At 40.7% G+C, this 19780-nt stretch overlaps 1 protein-coding gene, 1 long non-coding RNA gene and 1 pseudogene across 7 annotated transcripts in view; 2 read left to right on the top strand and 1 right to left on the bottom strand.

The window, feature by feature from the left end:
- Positions 1-4618, bottom strand: part of FBXO34 (F-box protein 34) — an 87813-nt gene extending 83195 nt beyond the window's left edge. The window contains exon 1 of one of the 6 annotated variants that reach the window (XM_042943309.1): positions 4451-4618. In XM_042943309.1, the coding sequence (XP_042799243.1) occupies positions 4451-4596 (146 nt within the window). In that variant the 5' untranslated portion in view covers positions 4597-4618. Of the gene's footprint in view, positions 1-1410; positions 2864-3674; positions 3753-4450 lie in introns of those variants that run through there. The other 5 variants (XM_042943312.1, XM_042943311.1, XM_042943315.1 and 2 more) reach the window with 5 other exon arrangements.
- The window catches only part of LOC122222739, a 56257-nt gene continuing 40365 nt past the window's right edge, over positions 3889-19780 (top strand). The window contains exons 1-2 of the long non-coding RNA XR_006203832.1: positions 3889-4080; positions 14563-14618. This is a non-coding gene — a long non-coding RNA (uncharacterized LOC122222739). The remainder of the gene's footprint in view (positions 4081-14562; positions 14619-19780) is intronic.
- Positions 10846-12307, top strand: LOC122222737 (annotated as a pseudogene).

Genomic DNA, 19780 nt, shown 5'->3' with positions numbered 1-19780 from the left:
GAGGGGAGGGGAAGGAAATAAGAAAGAAAAGGAATAACCTTAGAGTGGAAAAAGGTACACACAATGCCTGTGAGAGCGGGATATCTGGATTCTACCTCTTCACTCTGCCTCTAATTTTAGACTGCCTACACAGGCTAGTTCTGGCCTTCAGCACTTGTTCTTGACTCAAAGAAAGTGCTCACTTGCTAAGCTCCACTCATTTTAGAGTAATCCAAATCTGTGGAGTCTAGACCCTTTGCGAGTATCATAATCTATTCCCCATTCTTTTCACCTGAGTTTCTAAATACCTCTTTAAACTGACTTTTAGATAAGACCTCTGGCCAACCTGGCATAACATAACTGGTTCGCCCTCTTGGTCCAATTCTGGCTCCACCTACCCATGGGCCTCCATGGCAAGGAAATATTAAAACAAAGGTCAAGGATCCTTGTAGCAAGGACAATTCATCTGCATGTCACAGTCCCTAGCTGAGGTACTCAAAAAATGTCTGTTGGATGAATGAAACCCATGCCTTATAATAAATTTAGTAATATTTAATCACACATACTAATGTTTAGTTTCATATTTAAACTAAACAGAGTAGGAAATGTATGTGCTAGGATTCTGCGGGTGAATATTAAAAATTTTTTTTCATTTATTTATTTTTGAGAGACAGAGAGAGCACAAGTGGGGAGGGGCAGAGACAGAAGGAGACAGAATCCAAAGCAGGCTCCAGGCTCTGAGCTGTCAGCACAGAGCCCAACGCGGGGCTCGAACTCACAAACTGTGAGATCATGACCTGAGCTGAAGTCAGATGCTGGACCAACTGAGCCACCCAGGTGCCCCAGAAGTTGAATATTTAAAAGGAGAAGATCCAGAGTCTCCTCTGTCGAGAGCTAACTAGAAGATGTTGTTGGAAATTAAAGGTTGATAAATTCTTTCAGCTAACATTAAGAAACACTTACACTCTAATTATTAGTACTTTCCTAGATAATATAGTATGTTCATCAGCTTCAACATACCATAAACATGAACTACAGAGAAGTTAAATTATGCAAAGATAAAGACTGACAGGAATTCAATTTCCAGATGACCTTAATGCATTTGGAGTTAATCTCTTTTTTTTGTTGTTGTTGTTGCTTCCAAAGGACTGTAAATCATGCACTTGCTGAATTTTGCCTTTGTCACACATGACCTAACAAGGAAGGCATTCATTATACCATAGTAGCCTCGCTCAAGTATCTGGTTCTAAACAGCTGCAAATTTTGGAAGATTACACGAAATGATGTCTCTAATGATTAGTATGTTCTCCCCCAGCAAATATTAAACAAGACTAAGGCTTACTAGAATATCAAAACTCTCCAAGTTAAACTGAGCATAAATTTAAGTTTAGAAAATAAAGTAGAAATTTTGTACAAGAATTTAAATTCTACCTGTTAATAGAAATGATCCAATAAACATACCCAAAGAATTCGGAAAATTCATAAAATACAGCACTTTGATTTCTTCATATTTGCTTTAGCTGTCAGAAAGATGCCATAATCATTAATGAGTGGTCAACTTAGTCCCTTCAAATGCAGTAACTGAAGAAGATAACAAAATATTTTAAACGCAATCTAAAATAAATGTCCATTTATAAGAAGTAAAAGCTACTTCCTAGACCCAAAACTTCAAGGCCTGGGTAGAAAAACATCCTGCCAAAGGTAGAAACAAGCTGTAAAAATGTTTCAGAAGAGTTATGGCTTGCTAAATAGTTATACAACTATACACATAAGCTGGCTTTTTTATACCTGTCATTGTTCCTCAATCACATTAGAATACACTTAAAGATATTATTCTCCACCTATTCTCATGTTCCATTAGGAAAAAAAAATCATAACTACTAAACACAACAGAGGGGAAAAAAGCACTGCCAGGAAGAGATTACTGTATCATCATCATTTATATGTCTTTCAATTCACATTTAGTTTGACTCCCATCCCTTCCCAGATATACAAGTACGATACACTTAATTTACACAGAGCCACATAGCCTGCCCTTGAAAGGCTACCTGCAAAAGACCTGTACAAGTGTCCTTCTGAACCTCCTTCAATTTCATCATATACTATCTTGCCACGATCCTTTCATCTTAGAGTAGGTTGACTAAAACCCTCAATATCAGCAGTTTCATGTTAACTCGGTACCTATCAGTCTTGAGGATCCAAAGGCTCAAATTCTGTCCTTAGAGCCTTCAATCAACATTATCACCATATAATTACTAACCTCTTAAAAGAAAACAAACAAACAAACAATTTTCAGTACCACACATAACTCTGTCAGATTTCCAAGGTATGGTGAGGACCAAAAAGGAATTTGTAAGAAAGCCTTCTTTTGTGAACTTCCAGTCAAATGCAACAGTAATTAAGGAGGGTAAATGTTTGCTTTCATTTACTGTGTTAATGTACACAGTATAATGTCCATCTACATGTTGATGCAAAATTCAGAGAGACAATACCTATCAATCACCTTTAGAGGCAAATGGAGAAGAGGAACTATTAACAACAAGACAAAAAAATTACCATTACAAATCAAGGTCAATGAGGAAGGACTGAGGACTCCTACCCAAGCTTCCAGCTGAAGACCCTATATTGTAATCATACTTCAATCTTAAGGCAACTATTTTTCAAACTAGATTCTATTTAAATGATCCTATAGAGAGGAAAAAATTATATTGATATGCTAAAATATCTGACGAGGGTCAGTAATGGCAAGTGACTAGCTTCTTTTCTGGCCTGATCTCTTTTGAAAGCTTTCGAAGAAAAACAACATTCACAAAGGCGCTTTAAAAAAATTCTAGGGGTGCCTCAGTCAGTTAAGTGTCTGACTCTTGATTTCAGCTCAGGTCATGATGCCATGGTTTGAGTTGAAGCCCCACATCTGGCCCCACAATGACAACTCCGAGCCTGCTGGGGATCCTCTCTGCCCCTCCCCTGCTCACACTCTCTCTCTCTCTCAAAAAAAAAAAAAAAAAAAAAAAAAAAAAAAAAAAAAAAAAAATTTAAATTAAAAAAATATATTAAAAAAAATATATATATATATAAATTCTGTAGTTTCATATTTGAAAGTAATACAGACAAAATTTTAGTTACCTGTCCAGACAAGCAGTCCTGGGTTATTGTCATAGCCCAGTTTTAGTGGGAAAGCAAGAAAACAGCTTGTTGGTGAGTTAAAACCACAGGAAGCCCTCAATTATCCATGACAGTACAAGACAAGAACAACCTAAATAAATTAAATCTTCAGGTAATTATTGTTTAAAAAGAATATTGGATTAATTCAAACCTCCCGCCTTACCCCTCCACCCCTTTACAACAGAAAAAGTTCATTTAAGGTCCGCCTTTCTGGCCACTCTCTAGCAAAACTGCGAAGAAGCAGATACCGTATTTGATTTCATAACTGGGTAGCAAAAAAAAGAGTAAGGCAAACTGAATTATCAGCACTCCAGTTGGTTCTATTTCTTCAGCAATTCCAATCACAAAGCATCAAACTATGAGTTCAGCTTCCTAAAAGGCATTCACATTAAACACTCAACCTCCCCCAACCTCCTGATTTAGACTTTTCTAAATCAAATGTGTCTTGTCGAACTGTACTAACAATGCTTGTTTAAAATGAAGTTAAAGAACTTGACAACTATTAAAATTGTGAAATGCTGATATCGAACCACTTTCTATTCAAATCCGCTGCAATTCCAGGCGTTGATAAAAGACTGAACTTCCTTTTTCTCCCCTCCTGGTCTTCCCCGCCCTCCCGCGCGCCAAGATCCCCGCGGGGTCTGCAGTGACATCATAGCCCATCTCTTGGAAACCCCTGACGTCACAGACACGAGGACCCAGAGCACTGTGACTTCATCGCTGACTAGGGCCGACCCGCAGTAGACTTGCGCCTGCCCAGAGGCGACAGAAGCTTCTGAGCCCCAGTCCTGCCCGGTCCCAGAGGAAGGTTAAGGGGAGGCGTCAGCTCACCTGCGCCGGGACGGAAAGGACAGGGTGGCCGAGCCCAGCGGGCGCGACCAGGCGAGGCGACTCCCGCCCAGGGCCTGACTTCCTCACCGGCCGCGGGTCCCGGAGGTGAGAGAGCCGGTCCAGTGCCTCCTTACGGCCTAACTGTGATCTCCTGAGCTCTAGCCCGGACCGGGGACCCGGCTGCCACCCGCCGGCCCGCCCGACCTTCCGCGGCCCGCGGGGGCGCTCAGCGCCCGGCCCGTGCACTAGCTGAGGCCGGCCCAGGAGGAGGCGCGGGCCGCGGGGCCCCTGCCCCAGACGCGCCGGACGCGCTGCGAGCCCGGGACCCGCGGGCTGCGCCCCCGCCCCCACCCGCCCCGCTCCCCGGGAGCGCTGGCAGGCGGCGGGAGGGGGCGGGGAGCGGCCACGGTGGCCGCAGCCGCCAGACCCCGACCGCGCTACCCTCACGCCATGCCCCACCGCGGCCCGGACCCACCTGCGCTCCTGCCCCGGTCGGGGCCTGGCCCGGGGCTGCACACCCCGATGCGGCGGCAGCAGGAGGCCTGGCTCACTCCCCACCGCTGAGGCGGACCGAGCGCCCAGCACGGCGCGGCGGAGCCCAACGCTCGCCCCGAAACCCATTTGTTTGGCTAAAACGGAGTGACGTCACGCGCCGGCCCAATCGACGGTTGGCCAGGGGAGGGGCTGCGGTACCAGGGGGTTGCAGCGACCCCTGCCGGGTATTCTGCGGTACTTCGGACGCTGGGAAAGGGAAAAGTGGGGAACTTAAAAAGGGTGAAGAATCTGCGAGCCCCCAAGTGGTGGGAAAGAGTGAAAGCTGGAGTACGAGCTGTAGCGAAAGGAATCAAACCCTCAGGCTAGCTAGCCAGAATGGTAGAAACGCCAGTGTTCAGTCCGTAGACTTGACCAGTTTATCAGCACTCATGGCTGGAGCTACAAACGGTATTAGTTACTATTAGACTTGGGTTCCAATTTTGATTCTGCTACCAGCTTGGAAGACTGGATTTTCAGAATTCGCATTTGTAAAAAGAGAGTCCCTTCTATCATCCGTTTCCATGCAAATCATGGCAGGAATACCTATCTATCTACACATAAACTTTCAAGGTTAACAATCTCAAAATGTGGTCTGTAGAAGTTTAAGGAACTGCAAAGAAATACAGAATAGGTTTTTAATACTTTATTAATTTATTTAGTACTTTGAAATCAGAGTGCCAGTAAGGAAACTTTTCATACCCAGGCTTTAAAATGATGATCGATTTTATTGTAAAAATAGTTTTAACTGTATTATAAAACATGAGGACAATAAAGAAAACTTCACACAAACACAGCCACTCTCAGCATCTGGTGTATTTTCCTTTAGACTTTTTGTCCCATGCATACTTATTTTACAATGCTATGATCATAGAGTACCCACAGTTTTGGGTCCTCTTTTTTCATGTGTATTTGTATTTTTCATATTTCATACACTTCATAAGTATTTTAACAGCTAAATTCTATTTAAGTAGACATGGAAAATTTACTGAATTAATTTTCCATTCTTCGACGTATTCCCTTCTCTTCTTACCATTACAAAGAACTCACAGGACATTCTCATGAATGTAGATTCTTAAAGATAAATACCATGAAATGGAACCACTAGGTGAAAGTGTATCAACACATTTATAGTTACTAATACAAACTGCCAAAATGAGTTTTTAGGGGTGCCTGGGTGGCTCAGTTAAGTGTCAACTTTGGCTCAGGTCATGATCTCATGGCTCCTGAGTTCCACCTGAGAGGCTCTGTACAGTTCGGAGCCTAGAGCCTGCTTCGGATTCTGGGTCTCCCTCTCTCTCTCTGCCCCTTCCCTGCTTACGCTCTGTCTCTCTCTGTCTCAAAAAAATAAACATTAAAAATTTTTTTAATTTTTTAAAGGTAATACCAAGTTATACTTAATTTAGCAGCTTTGATTTTAGCCAGCCCTTTAAAAAGTAGCTTATCCAATTATAAAGCTACTCTGGTAAAATGCATATTATGAAATCTTAAATACCAAAAAGTAACAAAAAAATTAAAAGAATAAGGAAAATAAATATTTCCCATGATATCACCACCAAGAAATAATCACTTAACTTCTCCATCTAGCCCTTTATCTATATACATAATTTTAATAAAAATGGGGGCAGGAGCACCTGGGTGGTTCAGTCGGTTAAGCATCTGAGTCTTGATTTTTGTTCAGGTCATGATCTCAACAGTTCATGGGATCAAGCCCTATGTCAGGCTCTGTGCTGACAGTGTGGAGCCTGCTTGGAATTTTCTCTCTCTCTCTCTCTCTCTCTCTCTCTCTCTCTCTCTCTTTCTCCCCCTCCCCTGCTTGCATTCATGCACTCTTTCTCTCTCTCAAAATAAACAAATATTTTTATAAATTGGGAAGAGAATCATACTGTACATATTGACATCAAACTGTCTGATTTAATATCTGATTGGTATTAGCTCAATATATCATGATCATTTGAAACTTCTCTGTGTCATATTTGACTCAAAGTTGTAAAACTTCAATCCATCCTTTCAGGTTCATCTCAAACACTGTCCTCTTTAAAACCTCTTGATTCCTTACAGGAATCAAAAAAATGGATTCCCCCCATTTTTTCCTCTTTCCTTACAGCCTTTATTTTACTCCACACACATCTCACATGTGTGTATTTTATACCTCTGCTAGATTCTAAACTGCTAGAGTACAAGGATTATATCCTAGTATCCATTAAAAGATCTTGCACTTGATATTGCTTAAATGTTTAGTGAATAATTATAACCATGTTAATCTGTACTTTTCTCATGATGGTAGATAAGCATGATCTCCATTTTATAATAGTGTTTACTGCAGTTCATTAATATCCAACATTTATTGCATTTACAGTGTTTGATCCAGTCACTATTCTGTATATCACATACATTCTTTCATTTAATCAGAAAAACACCTCTGTGAGGTGAGTACTATTGTTATTACAGATGAGGAAACTAAGGTTTGAAGACTTAAACCACTTGACCAGGATTGCACCGGTGGTATAGAGCCAAACTTAGCAAAGACTCTAGCATTTTCACCATATCACTGTATTGTTTGGGGAATTTCAGATAAGTTAAAGACATTGTAACTACAAAGCACAACAGAGATATCATTAAACTGAAATGACAATGGTTTCCATGTGGAAAGCACATCTTCATTGTCAAAAGTCCCATTAGAGTCTAGGTGGTCTAATTCAATGTTTCTCAAACTGCTTTTTTCCTTAGTACATTGTAAACTGATGGTTTTGTAAAATACAATAAAACTAGAAAACAAGAAATTTAAAATTAAAAAAGACAAAAGCCTAAATTCTCATTATTAAACTCAGCACACATAAAAGCACTCTATCAAATTGCTAGTAAATTTTCTAAAACTCTTTCTGTCCATTTCTGTTCTTATGGCAGACTAGTTCTAAAGCTGGCCAGTGGGCCACACTTTGAATGGCACTACTTTAAGAGAAATACGGTGAGGAGGCGGTGAAACCATTTGAGGCAAGTCTTTCCCTTGATTCTATTTCTCCATGTACACAGTGGGAATGATCCCCACAAAACAAAGCCACTGGAGCCAGTGCAGTGTATTAGGCTATAGACCCTGTAACAGGTTCTGAGGAGGGCACTCCCCAAAAAGGCATCAGTGTAGCACAGTGAGGCCGCAGGACTGAGAAGGAGCTGAAAGAGGAGCAAGATTAAGGTGGCCTGAGATGGCACAGCAACAGCAAAGTCTTAAATATATACAGTATACAACCTTGGTTATTCCATCAATGACTAAACAATCATTTCATGGGTGCCTGGGTGGCTCAGTTGGTTTAGTGTCCAACTTCGGCTCAGGTCATGATCTCACAGTTCATGGGTTTGAACCCCGTGTCAAGCTCTGTGCTGACAGTGCAGAGCCTGGAGCCTGCTTCAAATTCTGTCTCGCCCTCTCTCTCTGCCCCTCCCCGACTCATGCTCTGTCTCTCTCTCTCTCTCTCTTTCAAAAATAGACATTTAAAAAGAAACGTAAAAAACTTAATCATCTCAAACCAGCAAACATACTGAATCAAACAATCGTTTGTATAGACATGGTTTCATTACTCCTCTGCTCAGAATAAAATCTAAGAACCTTCCACTTATTCCTTAATAAGCTCACTCCTACCTCCAAAGGAAAAATACCATCTCATTTTCCTCCACACCCTAAACTCTTGATCCTTAACCTACATCCTCCACTGCAATGAAAAGGAAAGCAAGAGAAAGGGTCCAGTAGACTGCATCTAGGCTCATCCTTACTGCAGAACTAGGTCACTGGGTGTGAAAATGTCTTTCCCTACTAACTATTATTATGAAGCTTAAATAAGAAAAAAGAAGTGTGGCACAAAAACAGACACTCAGATCAATGGAACAGAATAGAGAACCCAGAAATGGACCCACAAACGTATGGTCAATTAATCTTTGACAAAGCAGGAAAGAATGGAACAAAGACAGTCTCTTCAGCAAGTGCTGCTGGGAAAACTGGGCAGTAACATGCAGAAAAATGAACCTGGACCACTTTCTTACACCACACACAAAAATAAACTCAAAATGGATAAAAGACCTAAATGTAAGACAGAAAGCCATCAGAATCCTCAAGGAGAAAGCAGGCAAAAACCTCTTTGATCCTGGCCACAGCAACTTCTTAATACGTCTCCAGAGGCAAGGGAAACAAAAGCAAAAATGAACTATTGGGACCTCATCAAAATAAAAAGCTGCTGCACAGCAAAGGAAGCAATCAGCAAAACTAAAAGGCAACTGATAGAATAGGAGAATATATTTGCAAACGATATATCAGATAAAGGGTTAGCATCCAAAATCTGTAAAGAACTCATCAAACTCAACACCCAAAAAACAAATACTCCAGTGAAGAAATGGGCAAAAGACATGAATAGACACTTCTCCAAAGAAGACATCCATATAGCCAGCCAACACATGAAAAAATGCTCAAGATCACTCATCAGCAGGGAAATACAAATCAAAACCACAAGGAGATACCACCTCACACCTGTCAGAATGACTAATATTAGCAACTCAGGCAACAACAGATGTTGGCAAGGATGCAGAGAAAGAGGATCTCTTTTGCACTGCTGGTGGGAATGCAAACTGGTGCAGCCACTCTGGAAAACAGGATGGAGATTCCTCAAAAAATTAAAAATAGAACTACCCTACAACCCAGCAATTGCACTACTAGGTATTTATCCAAGGGATACAAGTATGCTGTTTTGAAGGGGCACATGCACCCCAATGTTTATAGCAGCACTATCAACAATAGCCAAAGTATGGAAAGAGCCCAAATGTCCATTGATGGATGAATGGATAAAGAAGATGTGGTATATATATATATATACACAACGGACTATTACTCGGCAATCAGAAAGAATGAAATCTTGCTATTTGCAACTATGTGGATGGAACTGGAGGGTATTATGCTAAGCGAAATTAGAGAAAGACAAATATCATATGACTTCACTCATACGAGGACTTTAAGACACAGAACAGATGAACACAGGGAAGGAAAGCTAAAATAATATAAAAACAGGGAGGGGGACGAAACATAAGAGACTCTTAAATATGGAGAACAGAGGGTTACTGGAGGGGTTGTGGTGGGGGGGAATAGGCTAAATGGGTAAGGGACATTAAGGAATCTACTCCTGAAACCATTGTTACACTATATGCTAACTTGGATGTAAATTTAAAAAATTAAATTAAAAAATTTTTTAAAAAGAAAAAAAAAGTGAAAAAGCTTTCAAGTTTACCAAGTTAAAGGCACACACTTCAAGAGGTCTAGAAAAAGTCATTGGAAGCCCTGAGCCCCAACACATGTATGTAGTATGACGGTGGCGATGGGAGGCTGGGCAGAGGCTACTCGGCCATGAGAAATAACTTCATTCATCATAAATAGAAGAACAAAACTAAAGAGGAACAGAAGGAGAAAGTCAGTAAACCTCCAACAGATATGAGTATATCTCACAACTGAGATGTGGGTTGTGAGGGACATAAAGCCGAATAAGTATTAAAATCAGAAAATCATAGTTCTTATCCTTTTCTTGGATCTGTGGCACCACAAAAATCTGCTGAAAGCTAAAAACCAAGAGACTCTCTTCACGGGGGTTGGGGGGAAGAGAGGTGGAATAAAGGATATATTGATAGTTACACAGATAATTTTTTTAAATAATTTTAATATCTTCAAAAAAGTCCTTTAGATTCACTGACTTTATGGTGACTTGCATGCTTATACAAGGGAATAAAAGAAATGCAGGGTGATGACTGACAGCCTCCTCCAGTGAAATGCCATGGCAAAACCCAGTCAAGATCCCGAGATCTCCTTTCCCTGTATATTATCCTTAGAAGCTCACACTGTTTTCAGTGCCCTTTGACCTTTCAGATGATGGTTTCTACAACACCAACCCAATGGTCCAAAACAATTTCCATATGTATCCTACTTTTTTTTTTGAGAGAGAGAGACAGGGTGCAAGTGAGTGAGGATAGAGAGAGAGAGAGAGGGAGGGAGAAAGAGAGGAGAGGAGAGGATCCCATGAGGGGTAGAGAGAGAGAAGCAGGGCTCACCTGAAGTGGGGCTTGAGCTTACCCAATGCAGGACTCGAATTCATGAACCGTGAGATTATGACCTGAGCCCAAGTCAGATGCTTAACCAACTGAGCCACCCAGGCACCCCATATGTATCCCACTTATTGATGCACATAAAAGAGGCAATCCCTCCCAAACTCTTCACATTCTGATTATCATATTTAACACTTGGGTAGATTTAATACCAGGCCATAATGGTTTCCAAGTCCCTTCTTAATGTTTGCCTTTTTACTAGAAGTCTAAACCTAAGCAACAATGTCCATTCCTGATGCTCCTCTATTTAAAATGTCTATGTAGGACTTCCAGTAGTGGTGGTTCAAGCTGCCAAGGCAAGCTGGGTCAAAGTCAGAGCGGTGGTCAGGGCCCTGGAGGGGCAAGAAAGGATGACAAGGACAAGAAAAAAAAGTACCAACTAGAGTGGAGAAAAGAAGAAAACAAAGGGACCAAATGCTGCCAGCAAGCTGTCACTGGTGACACCTCACACTCAGCGTCGCTTAAAATTACTGAAGTTAGACCATCTTCTCATGAAGAATGAATTCATTAGAAATCAGAAACAAATGAAGACTTTAGAAGAAAAGCAAGAGGGGGGGAAGGTCAAAGGTGGATGATCTGAGGGGGACCCCAATGTTGGTAAGAATGTTTGAAGAGATCGTTGATGACAATCATGCCATAGTGTCTGCATCTGTGGGCTTAAAACACTACACCAGCGTTCTTTCCTTTGTAGACAAGGATCTGCTGGAACCAGGCTGCTCAGTCCTGCTCAACCACAAGGTGCATACCATCATAGGTGTGCTCATGGATGACGTGGGTCCCTTGGCCCATGGCCCCCCTAGGAGGTAGAAGGTAGAAAAGGCCTCCCAGGAAACCTATGCTGATATTGGGGGGTTGGACAACCGAATCCAGGAAATTAAGGAATCTGTGGAGCTTCCTCTCACTCATCCTGAATGTTATGAAGAGATGGGTATAAAGCTCCCAAAGAGGGTCATTCTCTATGGTCCACCTGGCACAGGTAAAACCTTATTAGCCAAAGCAGTAGCAAACCAAATCTCAGCCACTTTGTTAAGAGTGGTTGGCTCTGAACTTATTCAGAAGTACCTAGGTGATGGACCCAAACTCGTTCGGGAATTGTTTCAAGTTGCAGAAGAACATGCACAATCCATCATATTTATTGATGAAATTGATGCCATTGGAACAAAAATATACGACTCAAATTGCAGGGGTAAGAGAGAAATTCAATGAACAATGTTGGGTTGGTTGAACCAGTAGAAGGATTTGATTCAAGGGGTGACATGAAAGTTATCATGGCCACAAACTGAATAGAAACTTTGGATCCAGCCCTTATCAGACCAGGCTGCATCGACTGGAAAATTGAGTTCCCCCTGCCCGATGAAAAGACTAAGAAGCGCATCTTTCAGATCCACACAAGCAGGATGATGCTGGCCAATGATGTAACCCTGGACGACTTGATCATGGCTAAAGATGACCTCTCTGGGGCTGACATCAAGGCAATCTGTACAGAAGCTGGTCTGATGGCCTTGAGAGAACGTAGAATGAAAGTAACAAATGAAGACTTCAAAAAAATCTAAAGAAGATGTTCTTTATAAAAAACAAGAAGGCACCCCTAAGGGGCTCTATCTGTAGTGAACACATTTGCCTTCAAGGAAGTGGTTGGGAGTATCCCAATTCCTCAGAGGGATGAGGTTGGGGGAGTTGCCCAGAGGAACCCATGTTCCAGTTGATCTTTCTTAGCAGAATCTCCTGTGCTCTTTTTGAGCATGATGTGTAGCATGCCCACCAGACTGCCTTCATCTGTTGGTTGCTCTCTCCCCAATAAAGCAAGCCCCTTCTCAAAAAAAAAAAAAAAAAAAAAAAAAAAAAAAAAAAAAAAAAAAACAACTAAATAAAATAAAATAAAATATCTATGTATTCCATGGAATCCAAGTACTGAAGTTCAGCAGGAAACAATGAAAGCATTTCGTTAGCTCCTCTATCAAGTCAGGCAATCTCTGTTCCATCTCAGGGCCTTTGGGTCTACTCATCCCTCAGCCTAGAAGGTTCCTCTCCCTTCTCTGCAACTGGTTAACCCTGACACAATCTTAAGTATTGGCTTAAAGTCTCCACAGAGCACTGGAGATGCCAGAATTTATGTTTAGGAGGGACTTTGGAGGAAAAGGGAAGTACACTGGGGAACTTTTTGCCTAGCAAGTCCAGTTTTTACTTAGATTTTATTTTCATTTAGGGTGACATGGGAGGTGGCTAAAGCCTCTTCAAACCAGAACTTCCCTACTCATCCTTTCACAAAATTTTGTAACAGTCATCACTTTATTTGTTTGTTTGTTTGTTAGTTTTGAGAGAGGGAGAGAGAGAGAGAGCACACGCTACCTAGGGAGAAGGGCAGAGGGACAGAGGGAGAGAAAGAATTTTAAGCAGACTCCACGCTTGGTGCAGAGCTGGACGCAGGGCTCAATCCTATAACCCTGGTATCATGACCTGAGCCGAAATCAAGAGTCAGATGCTCAATCAACTGAGCCACCAGGGTGCCTACTTTTTTATGTATTATAACCCCCTGCAGAGGAGCACTTCAAAAGAATGGAGAGTAAGCTTTATTCATTACTATATCCTAATGCCAAGCCCTGTGCCTAACACTCAGAAGTTACTCATTAAGTAATGGTTCAATGATTTCTTTTTAAATCCTAGAAATATTTTTCTGCAAGGGCAGCAGTGATCTATATTAAGAATGGTTTAATTCCTACAGTCATGAAGAGGTTTTTGGAAGTGAGGCAGAAAAAAATAGAGGGATCTTACTGTTCCCAGAAGAATTTTCCTAGTGGGATTTTCCCCAGGAGATGTTCTCTCCACAGCCAATGGAGTAAGATGAAAAGGAATGGTCCAAAAAAGGCCATAGACCTAGATCCTGAAGACACTCATGTGGGAACATCAGGTTTAAAGCCAGAGGTTGGGGCTTCTTAGAGACCCAGGAGGCCTAAGTTGTGCTGGAGAGACTAGAAGCCAAGTAGCAATGCTGCCTTAAGAAATGGAAAGGGAAAAAAAATCACAAAAGGAGAATAAAGGTTTGCATATCCCACAAATTATTATAGCACAGAAGGAGTAAAACTCAGCTGAAAATCATGCTACATTCCAAGTACAAAACCACAACAGGCAAAAGGGAAGCAGTTCATCACACACACACACACACACACACACACACACACACACACACACCATTCCCAAGTCCATTCTTCTTCCTGATCTTACCATAAAATCAGAACTCCTTCCTACAGCCCATTATATAATCAGACAGGTCCCCTTCCTCAATCTATCTCCATTCTCCCCCTTGTCTTGGCTGAAATGTTACTTCCTCAAAGAGCTTTGTCTCTAACTCTCTAATGCAGTATTTCAGTCTTGTCACTTTCCTTCATAGTATTTATGCCTGGCACACAAAAGATCCTCAATAGATGGCTTTAGAATTAATTTAAACATTCACACTTTTTCGTACCAAATGATTTAATCCAAGATGCAAGTGTTGATCACCAATGGATGACAAATAAAAATTATAAGAGTAGAAAGTCTTAAACATTAGATATAGGACCTGAGTTATGGCAGAATCTTAGGTAATGCTGCAAGAACATGACAAAAGTAGGAACATCTAAATCCTGTAGAATACAACCAACAAACCAATCATAATTTTGGTGCTTCAACACAAATTATCCCTGGTTATATTTTCTAGATTACCAATTGGCTATAAGGATATTTATATTATCCACTTGGCATTTAGACAGGAACTAGCATTCTTTGAGTAATATCAGATAACTCATTTTTATATCTTTCATATTTTCAGTAAGTCCCTGATCTGTTTGTTGAAAAATGACAAGAAAAAATCGGGGGGTGAGGGAATGGGGCTCCCTATCCACTGACTGCCTCTCAAATAACAATTTCCTTTTTCTTCCTTGTTAACAGAATCCTGATCTCAGACCTTCTTTGTGCTTCAGGGTTGGTGAGCCCAGACCCATGGAGTAAGTTATCATTGACCTAAGTCAGTGGTTCTCAGTGGGGTGATTGATTGACTGTGTTTCCCAGGGTATATTCAGCAGTGTCTGGAGACATTGTTGATTGTCACATCTTGGGAGAAGTGCTATTGGCATCTAGTAGGGAGAAACGAGAGATGCTGGTCAACATTCTACAATGTACAGTTCACTAGTCCCTCCAGACAAAGAATTATTTCTTCCAAAACACCAATAGTACCAAGGTCAAGAGATGTTGCTCTAAGGTAATCAGTGTGGTCCCAATCTCCTTGGTCAGTGATGTATTCAAGCATGGGTCTGTGATGCAAATCTAGCTAATAAAATACAATGGGAAATCTACTAAGATACTTCTGGAAAGGCTTTTTCTTACCATTAAAGGAAGATATTCATTGTCTGTTGAAATGCATTACTTTCCTAAGTAGAACCATATTTACAAACAATGAAAGAGAAACATACAAAAAGAAACAGTCCCTACCACGGCTAGATGTCATTGCATTTGTACATGGTGTCTGGTACTGTGATTGCAGTCTTGGGATCATGACAGTTGTTAGCTGAAGAGAGCATAAGAGGATGGCCAAGCAAAAAGGTAGAAGTAAGCTGCATCTTTGATGTCATCATTACACCTCTGACTTAACCTTGAGCCTTCTTGTTATATGAGATAATCAATTCTATTACTACTTAAGTTATTTATTTCATAGGACTTTCTAAAAACATTAGAAAGTATCTGAAAATATCTTCATACAAATATAAATATCCATTTTCATATATATATATATATTTTTTTTAATGTTTATTTTTGAGAGGGACAGAGGCAGAATGCAAGTGGGTAAGGGGGCCGAGAGAGAGGGAGACCCAGAATCCAAAGCAGGCTCCAGGCTCCAAGCTGTCAGCACAGAGTCCGACACGGGGTTCGAACCCACAAGCTGTGAGATCATGACCTGAGCCAATGTCGGACACTCAACCAACTGAGCCACCCAGGTGCCCCTATATTTTTTTCATATGTATTTGCATATCTATAGATAGATAGATAGATAGATAGATAGATAGATAGATAGATAGATTTGGGGAGGTTGTATAGGAAATAAAATGGAAAGGTGAAGACACTAACCTACTTGTTTGGTAGCAAGCTCAACAATAGTCTGATAATAAAATAATTTTGTTTTGCTATGCTCCCAGAATAATCTTAAACTAATGATATCAGAAGTTGATAAAAATTGGTGGGAACAGAATCTTTGTTAATGCATGAGTTTGTATTCTTTATATAAAGGAATAGAAACTCATGTGACATTTTGAACTCTTTAAGAAAATGACATTTTCCAATCATTGAAATTTAATTTGAGGGAGCCTGTATGCAAAAGACTAGCCAGTCTGTCCTTACTCTTCCTAAGTTCTACACACCTAATTCACATGCACCTGCTATAGGAAAAAAGAGACTGCCTGGCTAAAATAACCTAGTTACATCAGCTTGCTAAAATGGTCCAAGGGAGAGATTTTGCTCAGAAATGAGTTCTTTAAAAAAGCCACCAACTTATTCTGCAGTTTTAGGATTTGCTGACATTTTCTACCAAGTATAGCTATGCTTTTAATACCTACTCTTGTTTGAAATATCAAAGACACTTTTCAAAAAGTACAGAGCTCAGCTACCAGCATTTCCTTGAAAAAATCATTTGTTTTATCAATTAAATAGTATACTCGAACCAGATTTTCCTTGGAAACGTATACAGTGGTTTGGCTTCTTTTGAATGCCCACTGTATGGGTTCTGTCACACCTCTCCACAGTTAACTGTTACTCTAATAGAAGCCCACTGATTTCTCACCACACCTTCTTGCCTCTTTCTGAGACTGCTGAGCTATGTGTAATTTTTTGTGTGTGCCTTCAGCAAGACACCTTCAGCAAGATCTGAAGAGTAATACATACACATATTATTAAAGTTAATTGAGCCTGTTTTGTCCTTTTCCTAGATGTCCCTCCAATAGAGCCAAAGTGTGTTTTCAAAGTGGTAGAGTAATGGCCTTATAAAAGGAAGGGGCATGTGAGTGTTCCTGCTTGTCCAGAGCTACTCCAGAGCCAGCATTTTCACACTAAGATTACATGCTCCTTAAGGCTCCATTGCTCCCATGGCTTTTGCCATCTGTTACCTTTACTGTTGCTGAACTTCCCTAAGTTTCTGTATGCTTTCCTTCCCTCTTTGGTCTCTTCCCCTACTATAACCTCCCATATTTCTTGACTTTCTTACCAAACAGCTTGACTTTTACAGTCACCACTAGCTAAAGAGAAGACTCCTCTTGGTAAGACTCCCCTTGAGCCACACATACTATCACTGAAGTCTCTGTGTACTGAATGTAGATTTGAATCCTTTCTTCTTCTTCTTTTTTTAATGTTTACTTATTTTGAGAGAGAAAGGGAGCATGAGCAGGGGAGAGGCAGAGAGAGAGAGAGAGAGAATGAATCCCAAGCAGGCTCTGCACTGCCAGCACAGAGCCTGACGTGGGGCTTGAACCAATAAACCATGAGATTATGACCCGAGCATGAGTCAGACACTCAACTGGCTGAGCCACCCAGGCATCCTAGAATCCTATCCCTTTCTGAGTCATCTTCATTCTTTGCTACTCCAAGGCTACTTTTGCATGGCACCATGCAGTTATCTTTTTTTACACTTGTAGTAACAGCAAAGCTGTAAACCTCCACTCTGAATAAAACCAATGTGTGATTGATATGTGTGGTAACAGTCCTGTTCTTAAGTTCATTAAATACTTCTCAAAAACATCCTAAGTATGTTTTTACATATGTGTTATTCTGTATGTTGTCATATCTGATTCCCAGTTTCCTGCTTTGAGGAGGAAGTTGTGCTCGGATAACAGAGGCCCTGTTGGGACATCACAGGAAAAAAAAAATGTGTTTCAAGCTTCAAAATTATTGGCTAAGCCTCTCTTTCTTCAAAGGCTATACAAAGCATAAAATGAATGAAATTGGTAATTTTCATTTTTTACGTTTCCACCATTGCTATCAAGCTGTCCAGAGAAAAGGCAAGCCATGGTTCACACAAACATATTATCCACCTACTACAATATCATCGCCCCTATGACTTCTTCCCTATAAGTAAACAAAATTAATCATCCCTATCATGTATGATCTCATGGTGCCTTGTTCCACTTTTTCTATTGCACTTTAGACATTTTAATGTAATTTATTAATAGAGCTTGCCTTCTCCCTCTGTGAGCTCCTTAAGGCCACATACTACGGATTTATTGAATCAGAGAATAGATGAATGATCTGTGAGAACAATTTCATTTACTACGTCAAAATATTCAGAGGGAAATTTTTTTTCATTAAGTGCAATGATATTTGAACTGCCAAACTTGTCAATTTTAATAAGTGGAACTAATTTAAAGCGAATGGCCCCCTTCAATGGTCAGAGCTCTGTGGTCCTTCCCCAAGCAGTGAACTAGTCTTTGTGGCTGGAAAGAGTGAATCTTGCTGGCCTTTCCAAAGGCTCACGTTTTCCTCAATACCCTCTCAAAAGTGAAATGACTTATAGGTTCTCTCTAGAGAGCTTGGTGTCTTAAGTTAACCCATTGGGCCTTATCCTGGACTGGACTGCAATTTGTACACTGCCGTCAAAGGTAAATTATGTTAATCTTAAAATTATTAAATTACATTAATGAGTTTTTAGTTGGTTCCACACTCTCCAGAACTGAACACAAAGAAAGCACAGAAACATATGGCTAACCTATTACAGAGCAGTACCACTGAATGATGAAGCACAGAGGCTCCTAGCATCCAAGGCATATATAAGGAGAAACCCACATGATTCCATTATGTGTCTTTAATGGAGCTGTGGCAAAGCCACTGTCTATGGCCACCCTACCAAGTACCCAATTCTTTGACCCCTATGCTTCACACAAAATAAATTCCAAACATATTGTTACTCTGTTTACTCAGCAAAGCTCTAAACAAAAAGCTGAATAACAATTAAAATGTTTTATTTTGCCTAGGGTTTAAAATCTTGTGGGGAAAAAAAAGGGAACCATTTATTTAAAACAAGTTAGTACCAGAGACCTATGTCTAAAGCAGCATCCAACATAAAGAAACCATTCTATGATAATTATTAGATACCCAATGGTAAGGAGAGTGAATAACAGCCAAGTATACTCAGGAGGGATTTCCAGCTGTGAAATGCCCGTAGCTCTGTGTAAGGCAGTCTCTGTGTATGGCAATCTTTTCCCATACTGTTTTTACTTGCCTCAGGGAGAGAGGTCCCAGAGGATAAGAATTCAGGACTTGATGAGGTCGGTTTGTTTTTCCTTAAATAATTATTAAGGTAATACCTAAAGGTCTGTTTCACAATAAACAGATCAAAGTCTGATTAAAGTTTAGTGGTTCCGAACCTTGGCTACACATTAAAAAGCTTTGAAAAGTAGGATGTCAGGTATCACCCCAACTAACTAAATCAGAATCTCTGGGAGCAAGAGCCCAGGCATTTGTGATTCTGATGCACAAGGAAGGTTAAGAATCACCTCCGGGGTGCCTAGGTGGCTTAGTTGGTTAAGTGTCCGACTTTGACTCAGGTCATGATCTCACAGTTCATGGGTTAGAGCCCCACGTTGGGCTTTGTGCTGACAGCTCAGGGCCTGGAGCCTGCTTCAGATTCTGTGTCTCCCTCTCTCTCTGCCCATCCTCTGCTCATGCTCTGTCTCTCTCTCTCTCTCTCTCTCTCTCTCTCAAAAATAAAATAAACATTAAAAATCTCTCAAGGAACTCCCCCCTCAAATATCCACTAAATTAACTGAAGAAGATAATTGATGCATTTAAAGATCATATTAGAAGTCTCCAAGTGAGTGTCATTGCCTTTAGAAAAAAACACTTAAAGGGAAAGGTCAAAGCTCTGGCAGAAATTTCTTTCTGAGTTGTATCAAGAAAAAGAAATTAATTTCCGCTAAATAGCCGATATGGAGAGAATTTACCCTGCAAAGATAGAGGAGAACCTTTTTAAAATATATATTTAAATTTTTTTTTAAGTAGGCTCTATACCCAACATGGGGCTTGAACTCACAACCCTGAGATCAAGAATCATACCCTCCATCAGCTGAGCCTGTCAAGCACCCCAAGAGGAGAGCCTTTTTAAAGCAGATGTGAAGATCACCCATGTGTG

The sequence above is a fragment of the Panthera leo genome, chromosome B3 (genome assembly GCF_018350215.1).
Source record: "Panthera leo isolate Ple1 chromosome B3, P.leo_Ple1_pat1.1, whole genome shotgun sequence".
Lineage (NCBI taxonomy): Eukaryota > Metazoa > Chordata > Mammalia > Carnivora > Felidae > Panthera > Panthera leo.
The sequence above is the reverse complement of the archived record's forward strand: the minus strand, read 5'-3'. Positions and strand labels throughout refer to the sequence as shown.